This window comes from Capsella rubella, unplaced genomic scaffold (assembly GCF_000375325.1).
Source record: "Capsella rubella cultivar Monte Gargano unplaced genomic scaffold, Caprub1_0 scaffold_1, whole genome shotgun sequence".
Taxonomy (NCBI): domain Eukaryota; kingdom Viridiplantae; phylum Streptophyta; class Magnoliopsida; order Brassicales; family Brassicaceae; genus Capsella; species Capsella rubella.
Genome location: NW_006238923.1, coordinates 9,843,226 through 9,868,581, shown reverse-complemented (window position 1 = coordinate 9,868,581; position 25,356 = coordinate 9,843,226). Strand labels below are relative to the sequence as shown.

The 25,356-nt window shown below is 36.9% G+C and overlaps 8 protein-coding genes, 2 long non-coding RNA genes and 1 other non-coding gene across 11 annotated transcripts in view; 7 read left to right on the top strand and 4 right to left on the bottom strand.

Annotated features, from left to right (window-relative positions):
• LOC111832605 overlaps positions 1–356 on the top strand; it is a 5,966-nt gene extending 5,610 nt beyond the window's left edge. The window contains exon 9 of the long non-coding RNA XR_002835495.1: positions 208–356. This is a non-coding gene — a long non-coding RNA (uncharacterized LOC111832605). The remainder of the gene's footprint in view (positions 1–207) is intronic.
• A 100-nt stretch (positions 357–456) lies between these two features.
• On the bottom strand, positions 457–1,401 carry LOC17898051. Its single transcript, XM_006305804.2, has 2 exons — positions 936–1,401; positions 457–844 (listed from the first exon to the last, which is right to left on the bottom strand). The coding sequence occupies exons 1-2, from the start codon at positions 1,086–1,088 to the stop codon at positions 596–598; spliced, it is 402 nt and encodes a 133-aa protein (XP_006305866.2). The 5' UTR covers positions 1,089–1,401; the 3' UTR covers positions 457–595.
• A 1,200-nt stretch (positions 1,402–2,601) lies between these two features.
• Positions 2,602–2,673, bottom strand: TRNAP-UGG. Its single transcript has one exon. It is a non-coding gene; the product is annotated as a tRNA-Pro (tRNA).
• A 3,823-nt stretch (positions 2,674–6,496) lies between these two features.
• LOC17900724 (uncharacterized protein At1g28695) lies at positions 6,497–8,124 on the top strand. Its single transcript, XM_023777365.1, has 3 exons — positions 6,497–6,868; positions 6,944–7,333; positions 7,413–8,124. The coding sequence occupies exons 1-3, from the start codon at positions 6,731–6,733 to the stop codon at positions 7,908–7,910; spliced, it is 1,026 nt and encodes a 341-aa protein (XP_023633133.1). The 5' UTR covers positions 6,497–6,730; the 3' UTR covers positions 7,911–8,124.
• A 782-nt stretch (positions 8,125–8,906) lies between these two features.
• On the top strand, positions 8,907–10,312 carry LOC17896723 (uncharacterized protein At1g28695). The gene is made up of 3 exons (XM_006304654.2): positions 8,907–9,158; positions 9,245–9,634; positions 9,727–10,312. The coding sequence occupies exons 1-3, from the start codon at positions 9,060–9,062 to the stop codon at positions 10,213–10,215; spliced, it is 978 nt and encodes a 325-aa protein (XP_006304716.1). The 5' UTR covers positions 8,907–9,059; the 3' UTR covers positions 10,216–10,312.
• Positions 10,313–10,373: 61 nt separating this feature from the next.
• Positions 10,374–12,034, top strand: LOC17897339 (pentatricopeptide repeat-containing protein At1g28690, mitochondrial). Its single transcript, XM_006307191.2, has one exon. It carries the CDS (start codon positions 10,466–10,468, stop codon positions 12,017–12,019), a length of 1,554 nt encoding a protein of 517 aa, XP_006307253.1. The 5' UTR covers positions 10,374–10,465; the 3' UTR covers positions 12,020–12,034.
• Positions 12,035–12,131: 97 nt separating this feature from the next.
• LOC17898767 (spermidine coumaroyl-CoA acyltransferase) lies at positions 12,132–13,960 on the bottom strand. The gene is made up of 3 exons (XM_006307426.2): positions 13,016–13,960; positions 12,660–12,937; positions 12,132–12,561 (listed from the first exon to the last, which is right to left on the bottom strand). Exons 1-3 carry the CDS (start codon positions 13,831–13,833, stop codon positions 12,299–12,301), a joined length of 1,359 nt encoding a protein of 452 aa, XP_006307488.1. The 5' UTR covers positions 13,834–13,960; the 3' UTR covers positions 12,132–12,298.
• Positions 13,961–15,322: 1,362 nt separating this feature from the next.
• Positions 15,323–17,337, top strand: LOC111832508 (GDSL esterase/lipase At1g28670). Its single transcript, XM_023789138.1, has 5 exons — positions 15,323–15,916; positions 16,061–16,279; positions 16,370–16,518; positions 16,604–16,880; positions 16,963–17,337. The coding sequence occupies exons 1-5, from the start codon at positions 15,652–15,654 to the stop codon at positions 17,220–17,222; spliced, it is 1,170 nt and encodes a 389-aa protein (XP_023644906.1). The 5' UTR covers positions 15,323–15,651; the 3' UTR covers positions 17,223–17,337.
• On the bottom strand, positions 16,888–17,517 carry LOC111832510. The gene is made up of 3 exons (XR_002835352.1): positions 17,354–17,517; positions 17,115–17,184; positions 16,888–17,016 (listed from the first exon to the last, which is right to left on the bottom strand). It is a non-coding gene; the product is annotated as an uncharacterized LOC111832510 (long non-coding RNA).
• Positions 17,518–19,455: 1,938 nt separating this feature from the next.
• On the top strand, positions 19,456–21,164 carry LOC111832509 (GDSL esterase/lipase At1g28650). Its single transcript, XM_023789139.1, has 5 exons — positions 19,456–19,741; positions 19,904–20,122; positions 20,210–20,358; positions 20,447–20,720; positions 20,808–21,164. The coding sequence occupies exons 1-5, from the start codon at positions 19,489–19,491 to the stop codon at positions 21,032–21,034; spliced, it is 1,122 nt and encodes a 373-aa protein (XP_023644907.1). The 5' UTR covers positions 19,456–19,488; the 3' UTR covers positions 21,035–21,164.
• Positions 21,165–21,294: 130 nt separating this feature from the next.
• On the top strand, positions 21,295–23,262 carry LOC111832504 (GDSL esterase/lipase At1g28640). The gene is made up of 5 exons (XM_023789133.1): positions 21,295–21,625; positions 21,988–22,206; positions 22,291–22,442; positions 22,521–22,797; positions 22,875–23,262. Exons 1-5 carry the CDS (start codon positions 21,316–21,318, stop codon positions 23,135–23,137), a joined length of 1,221 nt encoding a protein of 406 aa, XP_023644901.1. The 5' UTR covers positions 21,295–21,315; the 3' UTR covers positions 23,138–23,262.
• Positions 23,263–25,356: the final 2,094 nt, after the last annotated feature.

The window sequence follows — 25,356 nt, the reverse complement described above, 5'->3', positions numbered from 1 at the left end:
CTTTTGTAGATCTTGTAATATATTACACTTTGTTGCTTGGCCTGTTCTTGACTCTCAAATTCCTGTAGAAATTTTTGTTTGTCATTGAGATTAGTGTGTATTGTTAGTACATTAATACTTATCCAATTGTCGTCGTTTGGTTTTAGAGAATCTAGTGCCACAAAGCTAGTATAAGTTTTGTCTCATGTTTTCTGGTTGTATATGCAGAAGGGAGGTGTTTTCTATTTGAAGAGATCAAAGATATTAGATGTGGAAGCCAAACTTTGGTGTTACACCAGTTCCCTTAGTTAGGTTGCAGCGGTTGATCTTGAAACTTGACGATGATGTCTCCAATCATTAACTACAATTGTTGGCAAACTCTCCTCCCTGGAATCCGTTGATCATGGACCACATAGTTAAATACCGGGAAGGTCTACTGTGCAGCAATATTCAAGTTCAGAAGTAGCTCGGTATAGAGAGGGGAGAAAGCAAGCATTATTGAGGAACCATACCCAATACTATTTTACAGGTGCCTACTCTAGAGAAGGACAGTACAAACTTATTTGTTTAAGAGCGTTGTATAGTATACACAAAGTAATTTATTGTTAATTACTAGCTAATAAGCCCATTCCTTGGGAAGAAAGACTTGTCTAGAATGAGAGGAGGTGAGAGGGCATGGCTTCTTCGTGAGTCTCTTCTCTTCTGAGTTACTCACCGGCCTCTCAGGAAGAAACACTCCAGTGCCTCGTGGCTTAACTTGCGATGCACCTGCACACTTTCTTGACCTGTCGTCCATGGAACCGTACTGGTTCAACGTGTCCCACATTCTTGGCTTCCGATATTGGTAGCTATCTCCTCTATTACTCTATAAATTATGTAACACAGGTTGATTCACTATGCATCCTTAACATGACTACTAATCAATGATGTTATAAGAATGGAGTTATTTAAAATACCTGTGGGAATGGACCGATACAATCAAGAAAGAGTTCATTGAATAAGTTTGAAGGCAAAAGAAACAATCCTTCCTCCACACCAACCACAATCTCTCCTTTGCAAGACATGTTGGAATGCTTTCGAAGACTACTACAAAACTCCCTCCAATGCATTTGTATATTTATACATGTTACTTAGCCTAAGTTTCAAGAGGGCAAATCGGTAATAAAGGTCGGATCAAGTTTGGTGAACCTCTCTTGTGGAGTGGTGGTGGTGGTGGTTGCAGTTTATGTATGTGGCTTATGTATGGTTTAGCTCGGCTTAAACCATAAATACCAGATTAGTGTGTAGTTGAGGTGGTTATGAACATTCTTCTAACCCACCACACCAACCCGTTTGTATTATTCCTTTTCATATGACACCTTAGCCCCATATAGATTTTGTTAATGGTTGACCTATAATATTCAAATCAAATCGTATGTACGTTTGCATTGAAACATGCATGAAGGATACTGATAAAATAATGACAATCATATTGTATACGTTTGGATAAATATTATTCATTTCGTCAACATAGAGACTTGAGGTGTCCAATTTATGATATCTATATAAAGGTTTTAATCAGTTTTGATTTTGGTTAGGTTTAGTTAGGATTGTTTGGGTAAGGGAAAATTGAAACTAATAAATCGGTTTACTTGCACTTTTTTTTTTGTTGCTGGTCAGATTTTTTGATGCGGTTTTAGTTCGATTTAAACCGGTCCAACCGGATTTGGCAATTCTAATTCTTCGAACAAACCATCAGGGAGAGAAATTCATGTTTATCATTTTGGTTACTTCCAATGTCAGTCAACACATTGGATTTCAAAAATGTTTTGCATGTATCGAGAGCCTCTCGCAATTCATTGCTATGCGTTACGGAAAAATTCTCCAACGGGGATGAAGATACACACGTTCATGTTGCCGAGGTTCAAGCAGGTATGAGCGTTTCCATCGAATCTAGTTGTTATTTGTTGATATGCTCCTTCATCAGATATGCCCACCACATGTTCGACGAAAGTCCTAAACCAGATTTCTTGACTCACAGCTATAATATAGGATTCACTTGTTATGTGGTCTTATTGGAGAACCTTACAGCTAGCGAGATTCACAAGTGGGTAAGTACTTGCTCTCTCCATATCAATGTTACTAGCTCATTCTGCTTTATAGTTCCTCTTTGTTTAGAATCTAAGCTGTTCAATGGTTAATATTAGGTTCAAACGTTTAAATTTCTGTATATTATAGTTTTCATCTGGCTACTAGAACCTACGTTTAATACTTGGTAAATCATAACACTAGTCCAAATGGTCTGTAACCTGTTGTTGAATAAGAATCAGTTAATGCATAATTGTTCTTGAAACATAAATACCCTTTTTGGATGTTTTCTTTTTCATTTCCTGTATCTCTTGAAAAAATTTGGCAGCATTCGGCTAGTGTCGTTCTACTTTTAGTCAGCTATCTAGAAACTGTTTTCTTGCTGCACGTATGAAACAGTGGATGTGAAAGCCAAGGTGCATTGCAATTCTCATTCTCGTTGTTGCATTTTAGCTGTTAATACCAAAAGTATTAATCTGTAAATTGTTAGAAAGTGAAGGGAAAGCTCATGCATTATCAATGAACATTTGAAATAGACATCCAAAAAAATTTAAGGGGGCATTCCGAGAATCGAACTCGGGACCTCTCGCACCCAAAGCGAGAATCATACCACTAGACCAAATGCCCTGTTGCTAACCGGTATAGTTTAAACATCGAAATGGTCATATTTGGATCTAGTTCTCGTAGTTGACTTTATGAAACTGATATCCCAATTAAACGATATCATTTGTTTTTTTTTTATCATAAATTGATTTCTGGTCTGTATTATACTCTGTATGGAGATAATCCAGATTAATGTTGGCTCAATTGTTACCAAACGTCTTCTGCAACAAAAAATAATGAGAAGAAGATAGTCTTTATGATCTTGTTTGTATTAACATTTGACTCGATCATAGCATTATTCTTAATTCGCTATGATTGACTTTGTTTGTTAAGAACCTAGAGAATACCTCTGGATTTGTACTCTAGCTTTTTTTGCTTTTTGCTATTTAAAAAGCCAATTCCTGACTCCCTATATAATTTATTTAGCTGGACTGCATTCAAAATGTATTTTTGTAATGGATCCAAAAGAAATCATGTATGGTCATTCATATGTCAGTTTGCTTTGAATACATTTACTCAGAAAAAAGTAAATGGGGCATTCCGAGAATCGAACTCGGGACCTCTCGCACCCAAAGCGAGAATCATACCACTAGACCAAATGCCCTGTTGTTGATATAAGTCAATGCAGAATTCTTCTTGAAACCCCAATGCATGATCTAATTTGTGTCTACCGGAAACCAACTGATAGCTGGTAGTTTTTTTCAATCCTGCAGTTAACTCTTAGAGAGGCTTGCAGAAGTCGGCTTGCTATGTCCTCTGTTCAATACGTTGTCCAATGAGTGTTATCTTTCTGCACATATAAGTAAGTATTAGTGGGATCAAAGCTCATTATGATTCTCATTTTAGTAGTTGCATTTATGCAGTTAGTTACCTGAAGTTGGAATGTGTTATCCCCCCTTATTTTCCTTTGCTAAATTTGAAAGAAAATGCATGAACGGTTGTTGAAAATGAGCTGTGGCGGTGAAGACTAATTCTAGGTGAGCATTCTACACTCCAAAAAGTCAATGGGGCATTCCGAGAATCGAACTCGGGACCTCTCGCACCCAAAGCGAGAATCATACCACTAGACCAAATGCCCTGTTGTTGATTTAGTCGTAAACAAGTATTCATTGTTCTTTGATCCTTGTGGGAAATATAATACACTGTTCCCTCTTTTACAGGAAATTCACCCCCCCCCCCTCCCCAAACATTTCCTCTTGAGGGATTTATTCTTGATATAGCTGGCTACACTCAGGTACTGTAAGTTCAACTTTTCTATTTTATTCATGATTCTAATGAGAAAATGTTTAGATAATCTAAAAAGAAAGCTCTATTTTTTAGATCTAGATCTATCAGTTGACTTCCAGGGATTAGTAGTTGAGGCAGATTGTCTGTAATTTAATAAACTCTGTTAAATTGGTGATGTTTGAAAATAAGGTACTAGAGTCTAGAGGACTAATTTATATTTGAAAATTCTCAGCTGTCATTTAGTCCACATTCCTTGAAAAAGTCAAAGGGGCATTCCGAGAATCGAACTCGGGACCTCTCGCACCCAAAGCGAGAATCATACCACTAGACCAAATGCCCTGTTGTTTATTATAGTGTCCAGTTAATGCCTCCTATTACCATTCTCTCTTTTCTTTCCGGTTGATAACTAATCAAAATTCTTTTTATGTTTATGCAGCTCATTCTTGGTGAATCTGGCTGCTTAGAAAACAATGGTGGTCCTCCCTATATGAAGGGTAGTGGTTAAAAAGATTTACTGTTTGGACGTGAAAGAGTGGTATGTTCTTCTATTCCTTTTGCTTTTAGCACTTTAAAAAATCATTTTGCTGACATTAAAGGGTGATACAACTAAGACTAAACAGCCTAAGGAATTTTCTGCTTTAATTCTGATCTTCTACTTAAAAAAGAAGTCAAAGGGGCATTCCGAGAATCGAACTCGGGACCTCTCGCACCCAAAGCGAGAATCATACCACTAGACCAAATGCCCTATTGCTAAGCAATTTTGTTATAATGTTGAAGATCACTTTGTTTCGCTATCTTGTGATCTGGTTCTTTTAGTTGACTTTAACTACATCAAAACTCGTCCACGAAAAACCATTAGAAGAGTTTAGTCCTCTCGTCCTCCAGTTTCAATTTCTTTTTGCATTAATCAGTTGACAGACCTCTAGTAATTCAATCTGTTATGATGATGTCGCTATACCTAATGGCCAGTAATGTTTGGAGATGTTTTATGTAAATACACATGGTTGAAAAAATCTTGAATGTGGTATATGATAAAATAGGCACCAAATGCATGCAAGAGTTCTGAAATTGACCTTCCTTAAAACATGTGTTACAAAAAGTAAGTGGGGGCATTCCGAGAATCGAACTCGGGACCTCTCGCACCCAAAGCGAGAATCATACCACTAGACCAAATGCCCTCTTGTTGATTAAGTTCCACTGAAGCATTTTCTTGTTTGATCCGGTTAAAAGGAAATATCATGCTTCACTCTGTTTTTGCAGGAAATTTTAATTTTGATGGGTCTGTTCTTGATGAAGCTGGCAACATGCAGTAAGTTTAAATTTTTCTATATATATTCTTTTGGATTTGATATTAAAATGTTCTCTTGTTTAGATTATCCAAGAAAAGAATTACGTTTTAGATCTAGTTCTCTTAATTGATTTTCAAGGACTGATAGTGAAGGTTGATTGTCTGTAATTTAATGTTGATGAAATGTTAGCTGACATTTAGAACATATTCTTACAACAAAGTAGACGGGGCATTCTGAGAATTGAACTTGGGACCTAAGCGAGAATCATACCAGTAGACCAAATGTCCTGTTTCATATGGTTTTCAGGGAAGACATTGTCGTTTCCTGGAAAGAATAGTCTTATGTTTTCTATTTACTATTGACCTTTTCTGGAAAGAATAGTCTTATGTCTTCTATTTACCATTGACATTTCCGTTTGATACATGTCCTGTTGCTATTGTTTGGTGTCGGAGAATTTAGTGTCACAAAGCTAATATAAGTACTGTCTCATGTTAACTAGTTGAGGCTGCAGAAGGAAGGAGTTTTCTAGTTGAAGACTAGTTCCTTTAGTACTCTCGAAAATCATTGCAAGAATACCAGTTGTTCAAGTCGTAGACCTAAACGCCAGACTACATGCCCAACCTGTTGGATATCTTTCTGTTAAAGATGGTAACATTCTGGTCCTTTGTTTGATGAGATGTTAATTTCATTGCTTAGGAGCAAGTAGTGGCGTTTTCTAATATCCTCCTGCTTAAATTTGGTAAATCATAAATGTTCAATTGCTGAATGCTATAGGTTATTGATTATTTGCAGCGACATCATCGCCTCATCGGGCATGGAAGCGAAGGTATGCTAATGTGATTTGATCATACCAAATTCTTGGTTGCTGCCTATTTTTGTTAAAGATCACACAGAATACCCAAACAGAAGTCTATTGGAAATTTATTTCATGTTGCCTAACTTGATATTTAATATGAACTTACTTTAGATCAATAGGTTTGGTTTTACTAGTCTAAATTTATATCTAGCACTGGTAGTTGACTTTATGGGCTTAATAGTGAATGTGAATTGTCTGTAAACTAAGATATTTGTTAAAACATAACACTTGTTGAACACAAACCCATCATCTTGAACATTGCTGAATGCATTTATCTTTAAAAGATCTGGTTATTTTATTTACTTTTTTTTTGGGAAAAAGCAAAAGAAGATCAGGATCTAAGAAAATATTAAAATTATATCTACAAGATTTTCTAAAGGAAATAGAATATTACGTGCGCGTGATGATTATCGTGAGACATTTAAGTAGAAATACGTAAAACACAACCCAAAAAACCCTAGAACAAAAGATGATTCGTGTCTGACGTATTCGTGAAGGAACCGTAAAAACGTTAGTTAGGTCTATATATATCCTTCATTAAATTGAGGCTACGTATATTCACATTGAATTGGGATGACTTGAGAGTTTGGTATTACATCCAAATCGGCTATATAAATATAGGTTAAAATACTTAAATTGTAGTGTGATCTCTTTATCTAAAGAAAGGAAAAAAAGGCACATAAAATTGGTGACTCTCCTAATAATAAACATGCCTTCCTGCAATAACTCCTCCGGCAATCTCGCCGTGGCCATTGCTCTTCTTTTAGCCGGCGCCTTATATATCTACTACTCTTCACGTTCGGTATCTGACCCTTTCTCTGATCTCCAAAACTATGTCAACTCTCTGGTAAGTTGATTCATGATATATATTGGAATGTAAGAGTGTGTATAGGACAGATTTGATATATTGAAGTGATGGCAGAGAAGGATTGAGTATCCAGTGGACGAGCTAGAGGCCGTGCTAGACAGAGCTGCGTCAGGAAACAACAAGACGGTGATAATAGCAATGGTGAACAAAGCCTACGTGAAGGAGGCTGGAGGAGGGAGGACAATGCTGGATCTGTTTTTGGAGAGTTTTTGGGAAGGAGAGGGAACTCTGCCGCTACTTGACCATCTAGTGGTGGTAGCAGCGGATCAGACGGCCTACGATCGTTGCCGTTTCAGGAGGCTCCACTGCTATAAGATGGACACCGAAGGGGTGGACTTGGAGGGAGAGAAGGTATACATGTCAAAAGATTTCATTGAGATGATGTGGCGAAGGACTCGCTTGCTCCTAGACGTCCTCAGCCGCGGCTACCATCTTATTTTCACGGTATGGTCCGTCTCTCGATTTGAAACATATAACAAACTTAATTTGTTGCTTTAAGAAAAATAGTGTATAAATATGTCAGGATACGGACGTGATGTGGCTAAGGAGCCCTTTGTCCCGGCTAAGAAACAATGAGAGCTTGGATATGCAAATAAGCGTGGACAGTAGTAGTGTGGGAGGACACCCGATTAACACGGGATTCTACCACGTCCGGTCCAATTACAAGACCATCTCCCTCTTCCGGAAATGGTACGACATGAGGCTCGAGTGGACGGGCATGAAGGAACAAGACGTCCTTAACAAGCTCCTTGACTCCGGCTTCTTTGACCAGCTTGGGCTCAACGTTGGTTTCCTCAACACTACCGAATTCAGTGGCTTCTGCCAAGACAGCCCTGACATGGGTGCTGTCACCACAGTCCACGCCAACTGTTGCCGCCACATCGGTGCTAAGATCTCTGATCTCACTCTTGTTCTTGGTGATTGGAAACGCTACAAAGCCTCCCGTGTCAACAGCAAATGGAGCCCTCATGTTGAATGCGGGCGTTCATGGAGTGACGCCCACTATATCCCCAAGCTCTGACTTTATTCGCTCGTATATGCAAATTAATGAGATTGGTTTTGTATACATTTATTAACTGCAGATCTTACTTAGGTTGATCGTAGCTAGCTAGACGAGCATTGCATGCTTCTCTTTTGACAAATAATTACAGAACATCTTACATTACATGTGTGTTACAACAAGATTGTTTTTTGCTACTTGAAATATAATACACAGAAGATGAGAGTTCCAAATCCAATGCACAAGTTGGTGGATAAGACCAAACGAAATGCGTGAATCAAATCATACCAATACCATTGGACAAAAATGCTCTGTTCTTGAAACTTAATACATGATTTCCCTTGTTTTGAGGAAATCAATTGATGTATGCGGTGTAAGCTTTTCATTTCTTGCTGTTCTCTCTTATGTACAGCCAATGTGAGTCATTGGATGTGAAAGAATGCTACGTTGCGAATCAACTTTTCTTGGTTGAAATTTCAGCACTTGATTTCTGAAAGTCTCTTAATGTCGGAACTGTTATATGCTTCAATACTTAGAAAAAAAATAAGTTACATGTTATGTTGTCTATACTCTTTGCACATTATGTAAAGGTTAAAATTGTCAAATGATTACGGAAAAACTAACTAAAACTAAAAAAAATAATATTCCTTTAACCAAAAAAAAAGGTATCCTCATACAATAATATATAATCTAAATATGGTTTGGTTAGAATAATTGTAGAAGAAAATCCTTGCAAAATCTAATTAAAAAGAAAAAAAAATTGGAAAGAAATTGAAAAAAATCTCAACTAATCTAAAATACGATTTGTATCATTTTCTAATCTACATATTTTATACTAAATGAGTAAAATTCTAATGGCATTCATGTGTTTGTACATAGCAATTGGATCTAGAAAATGTGGTCTACAGTATACATGTTGTCTACTGTCAAAAGGAGAAAACATAAACCCTAATAAAAAGACGATTCGTGTGTGACGTATTCCAGAAGAAATTAACCTTAGAAACGTTAACGAGGGCATTCCGAGAAACACATGATTGGATTCTAAATTCACATTCACATAATAAATAGCTTAATTTTGTTGTGTACAGAATCAAGAGAGAGAGAGAAAAAAAATTGTCACAAAGAAGAGGTGAGTCTCCTAACTCCTAATAATCCGATAAAACCAAAAACATGCGAAATAACTTCTCCGGCAGTCTCGCCGTTGCCGTTGCTCTCCTCTTTATAGGCGTCCTATATATCTTCAATCTTCAAAACTATGCCAACACTCTGGTAAGTGGATTCGTCATGTATATTCTTATGTAGAGTAAATACATATATAGGAGAAAGCACTCAAATATTTTCAAGTGGTGTGACAGAGAAGCACCGAGTATCCGGTGGATGATCTAGAGGCTGCCCTGCGTAAGGCGGCGGCAGGAAACAACAAGACGGTGATAATAACGATGGTGAACAAAGCGTACGTGGAGGACGTCGGGAGAGGTAGGACGATGCTGGATCTGTTTCTGGAGAGTTTTTGGGAAGGACAAGGGACTCGACCGCTTTTAGACCATCTGATGGTGGTGACAGCGGACCAAACGGCATATGATCGCTGCCGTTTCAAGAGGCTTCACTGCTATAAGATGGAGACCGATGGGCTTGACTTAGAGGAAGAGAAAATATTCATGTCAAAGGGTTTCATTGAGATGATGTGGCAGAGAACTCGCTTGCTTCTAGACGTTCTTCGCCGTGGCTACCATGTTATTTTCACGGTTAGGTCACTCGACTTTTGGAACATACTAACCAAAAAAATATTCTTATATTTCTTGCTCACATATTAATATTATATTATGTACAATGTCAGGACACGGACGTGATGTGGTTAAGGAACCCTTTGTCGCAGCTAAACGTGAGCTTGGATATGCAAATAAGCGTGGACAGTACTTTCAGGGGAGGACACCTAATCAACACGGGATTCTACCATGTCCGGTCCAACAACAAGACCATCTCCCTCTTCCGACAATGGTACGACATGAGACTCAACTCCACGGGGATGAAGGAACAAGATGTCCTCAAGAATCTCCTAGACTCCGGTTACTTCGACCAGCTAGGGCTCAGTGTTGGCCTCCTTAACACCAACGAGTTCAGCGGTTTCTGCCAAGACAGCTCTGACATGGGTGCTGTGACCACCGTCCATGCCAACTGTTGCCGCCACATCTCTGCCAAGGTTTTTGACCTCACTCGTGTTCTTCGTGATTGGAAACGTTACAAAGCCTCCCATGTCAACAGCAAATGGAGTCCCCATGTTATGTGCGGGCGTTCATGGAATGACACCTATATCCCAAATCTTTGAGTCTCTTAACCCTCTTCGTTTATTATATACTTTATTATACACAAATTAATGAGATTGCTGTATTAAACTACCATTTAGTGTAACTTTCAACCTTAGACTTGACATCGCTATATACAATGTCTAAAACGCTGTCGTTTTCACCAATTTCGCTCTCTTTCTTTATCATTTTGGAAAAAGTTGGAAACAGAGTAACTGTAAATTACTCGGAGAAAGTTTCAATCTTTTATCACAATTCACAGCTTCTATAAGTATGAGATTCACGTCATTGTCATGGCGGACTCTCCCGTCGAATCACTACTCAACGTTCCCGTCGAAACAAGACGTTACGTCTCTCTCACCGGCGAGATGCATTGCGGCAGCTCTTCAAGAACACATCAACTCTCCGTCCCCGAAAGCTGGGATGAAGATACACGCAGATATTATAAAAACTGGGTTTATCCCAGATTTGAACATATCCATTAAACTACTCATCCTCCATTTAAAATGCGGCTGCTTGAGGTATGCACGCCAAGTGTTCGACGAAATACCGAAGCCAACTTTATCGGCTTATAACTACTTGATTAGTGGGTACTTAAAGCATGGATTGGCGAAGGAGTTTATTTTCCTTGTTCAACAGATGGCATACTCTGGTGAAAAGGCAGATGGGTACACGCTTTCCATGGTTTTAAAGGCATCTAGTAGCTTTGGCTCGACTATAAGACTGCCGCGTAGCTTGTGCAGGTTGGTCCACGCGCGGATTATAAAGTTTGACGTTGAGTTAGATGATGTGTTAATTACTGCACTTGTGGATGCTTATGTGAAGGGTGGGAAGCTGGAGTGTGCAAGGACTGTGTTCGAAACTATGAAAGATGAGAATGTTGTTTGCTCTACATCAATGATCTCAGGTTACATGAACCAAGGTTTTGTGGAGGATGCGGAAGAGGTTTTTAACACAACTAAAGTGAAGGATATTGTAGTTTACAATGCTATGGTGGAAGGTTTCAGCCGATCAGCTGAGACTGCTAAGAGAGCAGTTGACATGTATATTTCTATGCAAAGAGCCGGTTTCCATCCGAATATTTCAACTTTTGCTAGTGTGATTGGGGCCTGTTCGGTTTTGACTTCCCATGAAGTTGGTGAGCAAGTGCATGCTCAGATTATGAAGAGTGGAGTCTATACACATATCAAAATGGGTAGCTCTTTGTTAGACATGTACGCCAAATGCGGAGGGATAGATGATGCAAGAAGAGTCTTTGACCAAATGCTAGAGAAAAACGTGTTTTCGTGGACTTCGATGATTGATGGATATGGGAAAAATGGAAACCCTGAAGAAGCACTTGAACTCTTCGCTAGGATGAAGGAATTCCGTATAGAGCCCAATTATGTAACTTTTCTTGGAGCTCTCTCTGCTTGTTCACACTCTGGTTTAGCTGACAAAGGTTATGAGATATTTGAGAGCATGCAGAGAGATTATTCCATGAAGCCGAAGATGGAACATTATGCTTGCATGGTTGATCTCATGGGACGAGCGGGAGAATTGACTAAAGCTTTCGAATTTGTTAGGGCGATGCCGGAAAGGCATAATTCAGATGTTTGGGCAGCTCTTCTCAGTTCTTGTAATCTGCATGGTAATGCTGACCTCGCAAGCATAGCTGCGAGTGAGCTTTTCAAACTGAATGCTGACAAAAGACCTGGAGCTTATTTAGCATTATCCAATGTCTATGCTTCTAATGATAAATGGGAAAATGTGAGCAAGATCAGACAGGTGATGAAAGCAAGAAAAATATCTAAAAATATTGGTCGTAGTTGGACCAGAGAAGATTGATTGGAGGTAGTTGCATAAGAGTAGCAGATTTATCCGGCTTCTGGTTTGATACATTCATAGGTTAGATTGTAGATGAGACTTTTTGCCTGAGAATTTTTTACAGAAGTGATAATTATTAAACTTACAATAAGGCTTCTCTTATTCATGCTCGTCAGATCAAATACAGCGAGCTCAAAAACATTTGTTCAGTGATGAAACCGCAAGTTACACAAATGGTTGATGATTTTGTAATTGTGGTTCTGATTTATTTTGCGTATCTAGAGGTCGTTTTTTCAGTGATCAAGACAGGGCAATTTCACCTTTGTGGAACTTTTCCATGGCCTCCTTAAACTCAGGCATTGCAGATTCGCGCAGATTCACCAAAACCTTAAATCCACTGTCCTTGCTTCCAGCTGCAGCATCAGCAGAATATGGCAAGAAGAAACATGGTTCCATGCTTCCGAGCAACTTGTTTGATAGTGGCAAAACCGTCACGGGTCCTCCCCATCCGAAATCAATCGTGGAATGCCCTAGGTATCGCCAGTCTGTGAATCCAGTCACTCCTGTTTTACAAAATCCCATCATGAATACCGAGAGAGCTTGAATTTTATTTTGAGTTTTCCTTAATTTCCAAAAAACAAAATCGTTGTTTGTTCTTTACCTGAACCGGCATTGATTCCATCTTTGTGATGCAGCTCTTGGAAGTCGATAAAGGAGCGTACATATTCATCACTTGCATTGGATTTGCTCTGTTTTATGAGCTCTGCGGTTTTCCAGATTGGTTGCTCTATGAGCTCTCCAGCTTTAATCTGAGCATACATTGGCACACATCCGTTACCCCAGTAACCTTTAGGCAAAGGTGGATTCAGCAATCTTCTAATATTTATGGCATACACATACTTCACATTCTCTTCTTCCCCAATCTTTGCTGCTCGTACCCTGAATTTTCAAATTTTCTTGTTTCAGATCTCAAGAAACACGACAAAAAACAAACATCGAAACGATAATGTTACTTACTTGGCACGCCAAATGTAAGCACCTAGAGCTTCAAATGTAGTGAAATTCAAACCCGATTTCTCGAGTAATTGCGCCTTGAATCGGTCCAAAGACTCGTCGGTCACGAAGAAACACTCTCTTTTCACGTCTCCAATGGCTAGTCCGTATGGATCAAAGTCCTTAACCAGGCTCAAGAAGTCACGAACCGGAGATCCAATCCAAGGTTTCTCCCTTGGACCAAGTAGTTGTGCTCTGTCCCAAACAGGTTCAATGGAGATCTTAGTCGCTCCACGAGCTAATTCCGCCATAGCATTGAAGAACAGACTCGCACCTAACCCATCGCAGATGGCATGGTGAATAGACGCTCCTAAAACCCAACCACCACACTGAAACGTCGTCACTTGGAGAATACACGGATTAACCATTCCCTCTTCCCGGGTCGGATCCGGTACCAATCTCTCGACGAAACCCGGATCGGGTCCATCCAAATACGCGACTGACTCAAGCGTACAGTTAACAGAAGCGTTGACTATAGGCACGCTTTGACCAGCAGTGCAGAATAGTTCAAATCGGTTATCTGAGGCAGAGCGACGGAGAGAGCCGGCGAGAGGGTAATAGTGAACAAGAGCAGTGGCTAGAGAGGCGGAGACGACGGAGGAGGGGGATTTACCGGCGACGGTGGAAGAAGAGGAGGAGGAGGAGTAAACGCGGAGGTAACGGAAGCTGACGTGGAGGTTGTTATCGTTATCGAGATGAGAGAGAGAGAGTGTTTGGTCGTTGGAGAGTGGTTGGTGGGAAGGTTGAACGAGGGCTGTTTCGGTAATTTCATGTGTCGCCATACCTCCCTTGATAAAACTTAATAAGATGGTATGGGGTCTTTTTGTTGGTTATGTTATTTTGAGGTCCAAATTTATAAAGAGTTGTCATCAATTTAAGAAAAGGCAAAATCAATGCCTTTGAGGACAGCTCACGAGACGAGAGTGTGGGGTGGTAGGCTTCACCAACTACCAAACAGTCAAGTCCCATGTCCAAATTTTCTTACACACAACAGTTAATTTCAATATTTCTCTCACTCATACAATACTTTGTCTTCACTTGTTTTATGATCGAGTTTCGTATTTGAGTCTTTTCAATTCATATATACTTCTAAATTTGTCTTCACTGTTTTTTTTTTTCTCCTCCACAAGATTAGTAAAAACGAAGTTTTGGTTGAAAAGGAGCGTAACTGCATGCAGTAGATATGTCAAGAAAAAATTGTAAACTAGAATTCAGTGTCAATAATTCTCAATTGGTGGGTGGGGGTAGAGAATAATATAAATCTGTTAAGATATCTGTTTTCGTGGATTAAAATGATGGATAGTGAACAAAAAAAATTCTTGGTAAGAAACAATAATATAAATTAGCAGCCGAGATGCATAAGAAAGTTGGTGGAACTAAAATGGTTGTGGTTCATTAGTAAAACACAAGTTGTATGGTACTGCTAAATTTTTTATAGTCACTTGACTGGTGCTGATACCAAAACTATGTTCGACTGATGATTGTTATTGAAAGCAAATTCGATTGGTTAGATCAGTATTTATATTATACGCATATCTTAGGTGTAATCATAATCAAAAGTGAGACTAGTCGTCGAAAATTGTAGAGGATTATCATATAAGATTAGTGAGGAGCTGGGATGCTCAGCCGAAGTTATAAAATCGTGAAATAACTAGTAAATTCTTGATAGCATAAAGAGATGACTTTGCAGTTTGCACACACAAAGCAAAAGCTTAAAAGTGGAACATGTGGGGGATTTCAAGGCACCACGGTCCACGGATAAGGTTTTGTTACAATGCCATTATTAGAAAGTTTAGATTCATCTATCTAGCTGACTAGCTATACTGCAATTTCCTTTTAATTCTAAAACGAGAACTAAAAAGCAATAAAATGAAGTGAGTAACATGATTTTTGCTTCTAAATAGAATATTATTTGATACTTTGCTTCCATGTTTTTAAAGGAATCAAAAATTTACTCGGAAATAGGTTTCTACTAGAATAAATATTTTCTTATTGTTCTAAAATATTTAATACACATTAAAATAGTGAGTATGTTTATGACATTTGTCTATAATAAAGATCAATAGAAGATTATTCGATACTTCACTTATACTATCTTTTTAAACGAATCAATTATTTTCTCGGAAATAGGTTTGTACTCGAAATAATATACTTGTTTTGTTCTAAAATGTTTAATACACTTTAAAATAGTGAGTAGATCTCTAAGATCTGGCCACTTGATTTTATATATTTTTTCTCGGATTACTCTCTTTTCTTGTGCATCACAAACATTTCACAATTGTTTTCTTTTTCACGCATTCTATAATAGATGAGGTAAGGAATCCGTTTTGTATAATCATAAAAAGTATATGGAAGGAATCTCTTCGTTATTATATTATTCCCGATATCGTATACTCCAACTTTGTGATGGGAGGACTCCAACTTGTCTGACGTCTCTACACTTACTTCGTTTTCAACCAATAACCAAATACTCTTTTCGTGCTGTCATCATAAATGAAATCTAATAATTGCCTCATCTCTTGCACTATTTAATGATCTTTATAAACTTCAAAAAAAAAATTAAGTGATAGAGACGACGAAGGCCACTGCTCTTACCCCAGATGGCTTCTTCACTCAAGAAGCTCATCTCAAGCTTTATACTTGTCTTATACTCCACTAGCGTTATCGTTGTTTCATCAGAATCTCTGTGTCGGCGATTTAAATCGATCATCAGCTTTGGTGATTCCATAGCCGATACCGGAAATTATCTCCATCTCTCTGACGTCAATCATCTTCCTCAAACCGCGTTTCTTCCTTACGGTGAAAGCTTCTTCCATCCTCCCTCCGGCCGTGCCTCTGATGGCCGTCTCATCATCGATTTCATCGGTAACTATTTTTTCCTCTCTTTACGCAAATTAAACCACTTGTTGTCGTGTCATCTGCTCTGAGTCTTTCTTGCGTGAACGTCAAGTTATAAACCCTACTACTTCTCCCTCAGTTTTTGTAAATGCTGTCTTACTATTCAAACAGCCGAATTCTTGGGACTACCGTATGTACCGCCTTATTTTGGATCCCAAAACGCGAGCTTCGAACAAGGGATCAATTTCGCGGTGTATGGAGCAACCGCATTGGATCGATCGTTTCTTGTGGGAAAAGGAATTGTGTCTGATTTCACCAATGTTAGTTTAAGTGTTCAGCTTAACACCTTTAAGCAGATTTTGCCTAACCTCTGCGGCTCGTCTTCTCGTGGTTAGAAACTCAGCCTAGTGTACTTCTCTATCAATGATGATAAATAGAGCTTAACTGGTTTTAATAGGGTTGGTTTCTGTCTATATTCAGACTGCAGAGAGATGCTTGGAGACTCACTGATCCTTATGGGAGAGATTGGAGGAAACGACTATAATTACCCGTTTTTCGAAGGCAAGAGTATCAATGAAGTCAAAGAGCTTGTTCCTCTAATCATCAAAGCTATTTCTTCTGCAATTGTGGTAACAAATATTCACATTTCCCTCCCCATACACACAAAAATATTCATGTATGTGTATTTTAACAAATCAAGCTACAAAACTTCAGGATTTGATCGACTTAGGGGGCAATACATTTTTGGTACCTGGAGGCTTCCCAGCTGGATGTTCTGCGGCTTATCTTACTCTATTTCAGACCGTGGCAGAAAAAGACCACGACCCTTCCACAGGTTGTATCCCATGGCTCAACGAATTCGGAGAGCACCACAATGAACAGCTCAAGACAGAACTTGAACGACTCAGAAAACTCTATCCTCATGTCAACATCATTTATGCCGACTACCACAACTCCTTATATCGATTTTTTCAAGAACCAGCAAAATATGGTATGTGCCCCTTAAAACATTTTCATTGACCATCATATGGTTTATTTCATTAAACGATGTTTTTGTTTGTCTCTTTAATTAGGCTTTAAGAACCATTTGGCTGCTTGTTGTGGAGTCGGAGGTCAATACAACTTCACTATTGATAAAGAGTGTGGATATGAAGGAGTTAGCTATTGTCAAAACCCTTCTGAGTATGTGAATTGGGATGGTTATCATTTAACCGAGGCCACGTACCAGAAGATGGCTCAGAGCTTACTCAACGGTCCCTATGCAACTCCTTCTTTCGACTGGTCCTGCCTTGGCTCTGGTTCAGTGGGTGAAGAGTATTCTTTCAGCAGTTAAAATTCATTTGTTGTAAAAAAATGAAAGAGGAAGTAAATTATGTGATGATGATGATTAACAACAACAGATTGCTTGTAACGCAAGATTTGACTAATGACAAAAGAAACTTCGAGGAGAGGATAAGTGCTAACCATGTATCAAAGGGTCGCTTCCCGTGGCTAACAAACGAACACTCCTTAGCATGACTAGGCAGCACATGGGATGAAACTCGGATCCTCCACCATAGGAGAAGTGATCAATGTAGCTAATCATGTTCCTGACGTGGTTGCCTATAGCCAACTTTAGATTTTAGTGTGGCCATAAATGGATAAGTTGGAAATATGTCAAAAGTAAAAAAAAAAAAAAAAAAGATATATGAAAAGTAAGAGATTTTGATACACAAATAACGTGGTCTGGATCAAAAAAGTTTTGATAACATAAATAACGTGATCCGAATCAAAACTAAAAAAAAATGATAAAAATAGATTTTAATAATACAAGGCGTGATCCGAATCAAATCCAAAATAGATGTAGATGAAGGTTTACTTTTTGATACCACGAAATTGTCTGAATCAAAAGCAAGATAAAGGCTATTAAACGAAAAATTCTTGGGTTCACCCCTAGGAGTGAACCCATCTCATTCACCCCCTCTAACCTAACCAATCAAAATATAATAATGTGCCATGTCATTTTCTATTTAAAAAATAAATCAAAATTAAAATCATAAAATAAAACAAATTAAGGAAACAAATTCTGTAGGATTTTTATTTAGGAAATTTTATTTGGTTTGGGTTTATAAAATAATGGTTAGGGTTTAGATTTTATAAATAGATGAATTTATTTTTTGGTTTGGGTTTATAAATAGTGGTTAGGGTTTATATTTTCTAAATAAACAAAATTATATTTCGGTTTGGGTTGATAAAATAGTGGTTAGGGTTTAGATTTTGTAATGAAACGAAATTATATTTTGGTCTGGGTTGACAAAATAGTGGTTAGGGTTTAGATTTTGTAATTAAACAAGTTTATATTTTGGTTTGGGTTCATAAATTAGTACTTTAGGGTTTAGATTTTATAAATAAACTAAATTATATTTAAGTTTAGGTTAATAATATAGTGGTTAGAATTTAAAGTTTGTAATTAATAAGATAAATTATTTTAATTTATTTAATTAGATGACATGGCTAATTTTGATTGGTTAGCTTAGAGGGGGTGAATAAGATAGGTTCACCCCTAGGGGTGAACCCAAGAATTATTCCTATTAAACCAAATTGATAGGTCTCAATCAAAGTGTATAGGAACAATTGACACAAACGTATTTAGTGGGCTGTTAAAACTTCCTTTTCTTATCATTGTTATTAGCTTATAACACTAACAAAGAATTGGAACTATCAAGTTTGAGAGAAAATAAGGAATGTTATAATAAAATAAACACAAAAAGATATCTACCATATCCAAATTCAAGTATAAACCAAAATACATAACCCCTAAACCGATCTATCCTTATAACAAAGATTATGGCCTTGATTGGTTGTGTCTTTAGAAACTTTCCACAGCCAAATTTTGATCTATAGCACTAAACCTAAAGCAATCAAACTTTATAAATTTTTGATTTCTTTTTTTATCCATAGCCAAAATATTTTCTTAATCATTATTTTTGGCTGTACAAAGCATTTTTTCCTAAAGCACATAATTTTAAGCTTTCCAAAATTATAATTTCTAAATATTAAAATTAAAATTATAATTTCTAAAGCATCTTTTTGTAAGAGCAACTCAATATTAAGAAAGGTAAAAAAGAAACTGAAAAGTAAAAGGGAAGCTCGGTTCTCGTTTCAAAATCTGTGAGAAACGTTTTTTACACACTTGGCTCTAAAACCATTCCCATTAGTCATTAAATAAAATATTTTTTTAGATATAAAAACAAAATAAGATTAGCGTTAAAGACACTTTTATGATCTCCAAAATAAAAATGTCTTTAAATTTTAAATAGATTTATATTTAAGACTTCTAGATCTAATCTTAAGTGTCGACAAAAAAAAAAAAAAAAATCTAATCTTAAGTGCATTTTAGTCATCTAATATTAATCTGGACGTTACTGAAGTTATTTATTAAACAACGAACACTCAACGGTAGTTTCTTAAATCTGATTTCCCCAATTTACTCTTTCGTGTTTGGGTAATACACTAATTACTCAAACTATGCATTATTTAATGGTCGAAACAGGCTTATATATAAAAAAGAAAGCAAAAAAAAATAATCGAGTAACAGAGACAACGACGTTACTCTCCCCATGGCTTCCCTCATCTCATGCTTTCTACTTATCTTATACTCCACCTACAACATTGTTGCCTCATCCGAATCTCGGTGTCGGCGTTACAAATCGATCATCAGCTTCGGTGATTCAATTGCCGACACTGGAAATTATCTACGTCTATCCGACGCCAAGAATCTTCCTCCAGTGGCATTTCTTCCTTATGGTGAAAGCTTCTTCCATCCTCCCTCTGGCCGTGCCTCCGATGGCCGTCTCATCATCGACTTTATCGGTATCTTATTTTTCTTTCCTGTCTAGTCTATCAATACATGATGGTAAAACTGTTTGTTATCATCTGCTTTAGTTCTTTCTTGCTTGAACAGCAAGTTAGATACTCTACGTACTCGCTTATATTGAGTTTTTTTTTATAAATATTGTCTTCGTATTTGCTCAGCTGAATTCTTGGGACTACCGTACGTACCGCCTTACTTCAGATCCCAAAACGTTAGCTTCAACCAAGGGATCAATTTCGCCGTGTATGGAGCAACCGCCTTAGATCGTGCGTTTCTTTTGAAACAAGGAATCAAATCTATTTTCACCAATATTAGTCTTAGTGTTCAGGTTAACACCTTCAAGAAGGTTTTACCTAACCTCTGTGCCTCTCCTACTCATGGTAACAAACTTAACCTTGTTCTCTTCCAAATCTATATGATCCATTGAGCTTGCTTGCTTCTCTTAATGTTGCTTTCTGGTGGTTTAGATTGCAGAGTGATGCTTGGAGACTCGCTTATACTCATGGGAGAGATTGGAGGGAACGACTATAATTACCCATTCTTCGAAGGAAGAAGTATTAATGAAATCAAAAAGCTGGTTCCTCTCGTTATCAAAGTTATTTCTTCTGCAATTGTGGTAACAAATTAAATATTTATTTACATAAGCCCTCCCTTTAAAAGTCTCTGTTTTCAAGTTTAATAAATTGAAGTAACAAAAATTACAGGATTTGATCGATCTAGGGGGGAAAACGTTTCTTGTCCCTGGAAACTTCCCAATAGGATGTTCCACTGCGTATCTTACTCTATTTCAGACCGCGAAAGTAGAACACGACCCTTTCACAGGTTGTATCCCATGGCTCAATGAATTTGCAATTCACCACAACGAACAGCTTAAGACAGAACTCAAACGACTCCAGAATCGATATCCACATGTCAATATCATTTACGCCGACTACTACAACTCCTTATACCGTTTTTTCCAAGAACCAGCTAAATACGGTCCGTTCCCCTAAATAATTATGTCTTTTGACTCTCAGATTAATTATTATTCTCTAATTTATATCTTGTTGGTCTTTTTTCAATTAGGGTTTAAGAACCGACCTTTGGGTGCTTGCTGTGGAGTCGGAGGTCAATACAACTTCACTATCGGTAAAGAGTGTGGAGACAAAAGAGTTAGCTATTGTCAAAAACCTTCAGAGTATGTGAATTGGGATGGTTATCATTTAACCGAAGCCGCATACCGGAAGATGGCTCAGGGTTTACTCAACGGTTCTTATGCAATTCCTGCTTTCGACTGGTCCTGTCTTGACTGAGTTGACTTTGGTTCAGTGAATAAATATGATAAGTTAATTTTTTAAATAATTGGTTGAATCTCTTGTGATTGGTCTATGAGTATATTACGGTTATTAAAGACGAGAGATTCGCCCGTGTGTATTCCATGCAGTACCTTACGTGTCTTTATGTCTTTATACGTGGCATTTAGCTTATATCTAAACTGGACGTTTCTGAAGATCTTTTCAACCATTTGAGAAAGGAAACAAAAAAAACTTCCCAAGTTTACTATTTTCTTGTTGGCAATGGTAAATGAAAAAGGATGATAAAAATGGAAGTGATAGAAACGATGAAGATAACTCTCCCTATGACTTCTTCACTGAAGAAGCTCATCTCAACCTTTCTACTTATCTTGTACTCAACCACCGTTACTATTACTTCATCAGAATCTCGATGTCGGCGTTACAAATCGATCATTAGCTTCGGTGACTCCAGCGCAGACACTGGAAATTATCTCCATCTCTCTGACGTCAATCATCTTCCTCAAGCAGCCTTTCTTCCTTATGGCGAAAGCTTCTTCCATCCTCCCTCTGGCCGTTACTCCGACGGCCGTCTCATCATCGATTTCATTGGTACTTAGTTTTTTTTTTCTCCTTCCTAACAGAGATATAAGCAAAAAAAAAAAAAAAAAACATTTGTTGGCCTCTGGTTTAGGTCATTCTTGCTTGAACAGAAAGTTAGAAACCCTAATTGATTTCTGAGTTTTGTATAGAAGTGTATAGAATAAGTTAGAATATCTTTGAATATATTTCTCATAATAATCTCATTTATGTATTTGTGTATATTAGGATTAGGGAACTAGGTCATTTAGGTTTACCATTCTCCTCCTTATGTAAACCAATGTAACTATTATTGTAATCTTTATGAGAGTTAATATAATATTTCCTAATCAATAGTGTGTTCTTCTCTCATCAACCTTTTACATTTTGGACAGCTGAATTCTTGGGACTACCGTACGTAACGTCTTACTTTGGATCCCAAAACGTGAGTTTTGATCAAGGGATCAATTTCGCGGTGTATGGAGCAACTGCATTGGATCGTGGGTTTCTTGTGGAAAAAGGAATAGAATCTGCTTTCACCAATGTTAGTCTAAGTGTTCAGCTAAACATCTTCAAGCATATTTTACCTAACCTTTGCATCTCATCTTCTCCTGGTTAAAACCTTGGTCTTGTTCTCTTCCATATCTATGATGTTGAGTCGAGTTCGCTTGGAATGATCTTTTTCTTTTGGGGTTTAGATTGCAGCAGAGAGATGCTTGGAGATTCGCTGATACTCATGGGAGAGATCGGAGTAAACGACTATAATTACCTGTTCTTTGAAGGCAAAAGTATCAATGACATCAAAGAGCTTGTTCCTCTAGTCATCAAAGCTATATCTTCTACGATTGTGGTAACAAATAGTTTTGAATTCTTCCTTCCCCTCCCCCTCAAAAAAAAATTATCATATGTGTTTGTAACAAAACTATAGGATTTGATCGATTTGGGGGGCAAAACATTTCTGGTCCCCGGAAACTTCCCAATCGGGTGTTATGCGGCGTATCTTACTCTATTTCAGACCGTAGCAGAAGAATACTACGACCCGTTCACAGGTTGTCTACCATGGCTCAACGAATTCGGAGAGTACCACAATGAACAGCTCAAGAAAGAACTCAAAACACTCCAAAAGCTCTACCCCCATGTCAACATCATTTACGCTGACTACTACAACTCTCTGTACACGTTATACAAAGAACCAGTCAAGCATGGTTCGTACATTTCTTAAAATTGTGTCCTTTACAGTCACGGTTTGACATCTTGACTGATGTTTTATGGTCTCTTTTAGGGTTTAGGAACCGACCTTTGGCTGCTTGTTGTGGAGTCGGAGGTCAATACAACTTCACTATCGATAAAGAGTGTGGATATGGAGGAGTTAGCTACTGTCAAAACCCTTCTGAATATGTGAATTGGGACGGTTATCATTTAACCGAAGCAACGCACCAGACGATGGCTCAAGGTATCCTCAATGGCCCCTATGCAACTCCTTCTTTCGACTGGTCCTGCTTTGGCTCTGAATCTGTTGATAAAGAGTGTTCTTTCAGTAGTTAAATAGCAGCTTTTGTGCAAAAGAGAATAAAATATATGGTGATGGTGATGATTAATAAGAACAGGTCTGGCAAGGTTTTGACATAATATGATATTGACTTATGACAAAAACCATAAATGATTCTATTAATGATAATTAAGGTGTAAAGAAATGCCACAAAAATTATGTGTGACTAAAATGTGATGCAAGATAGCTCAAGGTTCCGATCTGGCTCCAAGACCAAATTGTAAAAGATGCATTGTTTTTCACTTCAAATTTTTTTATCGTTTAGAAAAAAAGTTAAACCCAAATATATTTTTACTTTTCCATTGTAATGTTAGATATCAGTTGAGTATATAGATGATTTTATCCTGCTCGTTATTAAAGCAGAACATTACAAGTCCAACAGCATGTGACACAAAAAAAAATATCCAAGATACAATAAGCCTATATGTAACTGATTTATATATATACGAGTGTAATGAACACTGATGAAAATTATCTAGAGTACTTGCCGATAATGCAACCTCTAATTCTCCTAAAACTTCACATTATAAGAAAATATTTGGATTATTCTTAGTGATTGTAAATAGTTTTCGTAACTTCTGTTTCTTCTAAATAAAACTCATTTGAACAAAAATCATTTGCCTAAAATGTCAACATGGTATCAGAGCCAGCTTTATTAAAACCAACAACACAAGTCTAACATTATATTTTAGACTTGTTATCTCATAATGTTGGACTTGTGATGTTTGCTTCAATACTCTTCGGTTGCAATTTAGCTGGTTTCACTTTCTTGGTTTAGAAACTCGATCATAGATCTTTCAGTTAGTTTGTGTATCTACTCTTCCCCTAATGGGCGATCAAACTGAAGGCATTATATCTAGTGTTTGAGTTAGAATTAAGGAATTCTTTTATACTTTTTGGTCAAATCAATTTATGTTTTTTTTTGAAAGAAAACTCGTAACAAATACGCCATCCACTAAATATTTTGATACTCCAATACACCCAGAAAATAAATAATCTGGTCTAGTCTAGAGAAAGTTTAAAGGTTAAACAAAAATTTACTATTACGATCAACAGTTTGATAGGAAGCTAAGTACTTTCTTTTATAATTAACTTATTTAATATTTTCAGGCACATTCCTTTATACTTAACTTAAGACTATTGCGAAATTTTGATAAAATTTTATTTTCTAATACCATGTGTACTACAACTAATTAACTTGAAAAAAATAAACTGTAGTTAGTAATAATTTACTAATTTCAAACTAACCGGACTAAAATAAACCATAGTCATTCTTCCATCGTCCTTCCGTCATATACGTTCTCTTTTTGTTTGTTCTCAGTCTCTGATCTTAGATCTCTTGTAGTTCTTAGAAAAAACAAAAAAACGAAGAAGACGAAAGAGTGCTAGGATTATTTTTCCATGTGTATTAGGTACATACCAATTTATAAATCTATTCATTAGTTCACAATGAGCTAATACCATTGAGCTTACAAGCATATACATATATGGAATTTAACATATTTCTAGTTTTATTAAAAAAATATATCATACATAGTTTGATATATGTCGTTCCTATATCATACTCTAAATTATTAAATTGGTGTATTCAGTTTTACATATATTATTTCATTATGAATCTTAAATATTAAATATAAGAAAATTTTAATTATTAAGATTTTTTCAAGAACTTTGTAAGATTTTAAAAAACAAAATAAAAGAAGCGAAGTATTTGCTTCTGGCTTATCATATTTTTAGTATATACAAATACATATACTAAAGTGGACTGCATAGATAGTATATATATATATATATATATATATATGTATATTATGAAATGTAAGATTTGTTTATAGGGTAGTTTTTTGTTTTTGTCTAATAAGAATCTCTTACTAAATCTACAATGTATAACTTTCTTTTCTTTTAAGACAGGTGTATCGTAGCTAAAAAAGTAGACCATTGATTTATCAAATCTTTTTTTTTAATCTAATTTTTACTAAATTTGCTTATCTAAGTATAGCTAAACAAAATTAGTTCACATTAAAAAAAAAAGGAGAAAAATAACTTCATGAGAAGTCAAATTATGAAAGCAAAAAAGAAAAAAAAAATCTGATTACTTGTCTCTTACCAAAGTGACAGTATTTTAAAGTTATACAAAAAAAGATAACTTTCCGAGTTTGACAAAATCTAAAAAGAAAGTGTAACGGTTGCAAAAAGGGACAGTTAAAGGAGTCAG

Excerpts from the sequence above, each read along its gene's own strand:
- LOC17898051 (XM_006305804.2), bottom strand. The coding sequence starts at position 1,088 with ATGCATTGGAGGGAGTTTTGTAGTAGTCTTCGAAAGCATTCCAACATG. Across the intron at positions 845-935 it reads GTATCGGTCCATTCCCACAG|AGTAATAGAGGAGATAGCTA; the intron begins GTATTTTAAATA and ends CATAATTTATAG.
- LOC17900724 (XM_023777365.1), top strand. The coding sequence starts at position 6,731 with ATGCCTTCCTGCAATAACTCCTCCGGCAATCTCGCCGTGGCCATTGCT. Across the intron at positions 6,869-6,943 it reads AAAACTATGTCAACTCTCTG|AGAAGGATTGAGTATCCAGT; the intron begins GTAAGTTGATTC and ends AAGTGATGGCAG. Across the intron at positions 7,334-7,412 it reads GCTACCATCTTATTTTCACG|GATACGGACGTGATGTGGCT; the intron begins GTATGGTCCGTC and ends TAAATATGTCAG.
- LOC17896723 (XM_006304654.2), top strand. The coding sequence starts at position 9,060 with ATGCGAAATAACTTCTCCGGCAGTCTCGCCGTTGCCGTTGCTCTCCTC. Across the intron at positions 9,159-9,244 it reads AAAACTATGCCAACACTCTG|AGAAGCACCGAGTATCCGGT; the intron begins GTAAGTGGATTC and ends GTGGTGTGACAG. Across the intron at positions 9,635-9,726 it reads GCTACCATGTTATTTTCACG|GACACGGACGTGATGTGGTT; the intron begins GTTAGGTCACTC and ends GTACAATGTCAG.
- LOC17897339 (XM_006307191.2), top strand. The coding sequence starts at position 10,466 with ATGAGATTCACGTCATTGTCATGGCGGACTCTCCCGTCGAATCACTAC.
- LOC17898767 (XM_006307426.2), bottom strand. The coding sequence starts at position 13,833 with ATGGCGACACATGAAATTACCGAAACAGCCCTCGTTCAACCTTCCCAC. Across the intron at positions 12,938-13,015 it reads GCTTACATTTGGCGTGCCAA|GGTACGAGCAGCAAAGATTG; the intron begins GTAAGTAACATT and ends TTGAAAATTCAG. Across the intron at positions 12,562-12,659 it reads TGGAATCAATGCCGGTTCAG|GAGTGACTGGATTCACAGAC; the intron begins GTAAAGAACAAA and ends TTTGTAAAACAG.
- LOC111832508 (XM_023789138.1), top strand. The coding sequence starts at position 15,652 with ATGGCTTCTTCACTCAAGAAGCTCATCTCAAGCTTTATACTTGTCTTA. Across the intron at positions 16,519-16,603 it reads CTATTTCTTCTGCAATTGTG|GATTTGATCGACTTAGGGGG; the intron begins GTAACAAATATT and ends ACAAAACTTCAG. Across the intron at positions 16,881-16,962 it reads TCAAGAACCAGCAAAATATG|GCTTTAAGAACCATTTGGCT; the intron begins GTATGTGCCCCT and ends CTCTTTAATTAG.
- LOC111832509 (XM_023789139.1), top strand. The coding sequence starts at position 19,489 with ATGGCTTCCCTCATCTCATGCTTTCTACTTATCTTATACTCCACCTAC. Across the intron at positions 19,742-19,903 it reads TCTCATCATCGACTTTATCG|CTGAATTCTTGGGACTACCG; the intron begins GTATCTTATTTT and ends GTATTTGCTCAG. Across the intron at positions 20,359-20,446 it reads TTATTTCTTCTGCAATTGTG|GATTTGATCGATCTAGGGGG; the intron begins GTAACAAATTAA and ends CAAAAATTACAG.
- LOC111832504 (XM_023789133.1), top strand. The coding sequence starts at position 21,316 with ATGATAAAAATGGAAGTGATAGAAACGATGAAGATAACTCTCCCTATG. Across the intron at positions 22,443-22,520 it reads CTATATCTTCTACGATTGTG|GATTTGATCGATTTGGGGGG; the intron begins GTAACAAATAGT and ends ACAAAACTATAG. Across the intron at positions 22,798-22,874 it reads CAAAGAACCAGTCAAGCATG|GGTTTAGGAACCGACCTTTG; the intron begins GTTCGTACATTT and ends GGTCTCTTTTAG.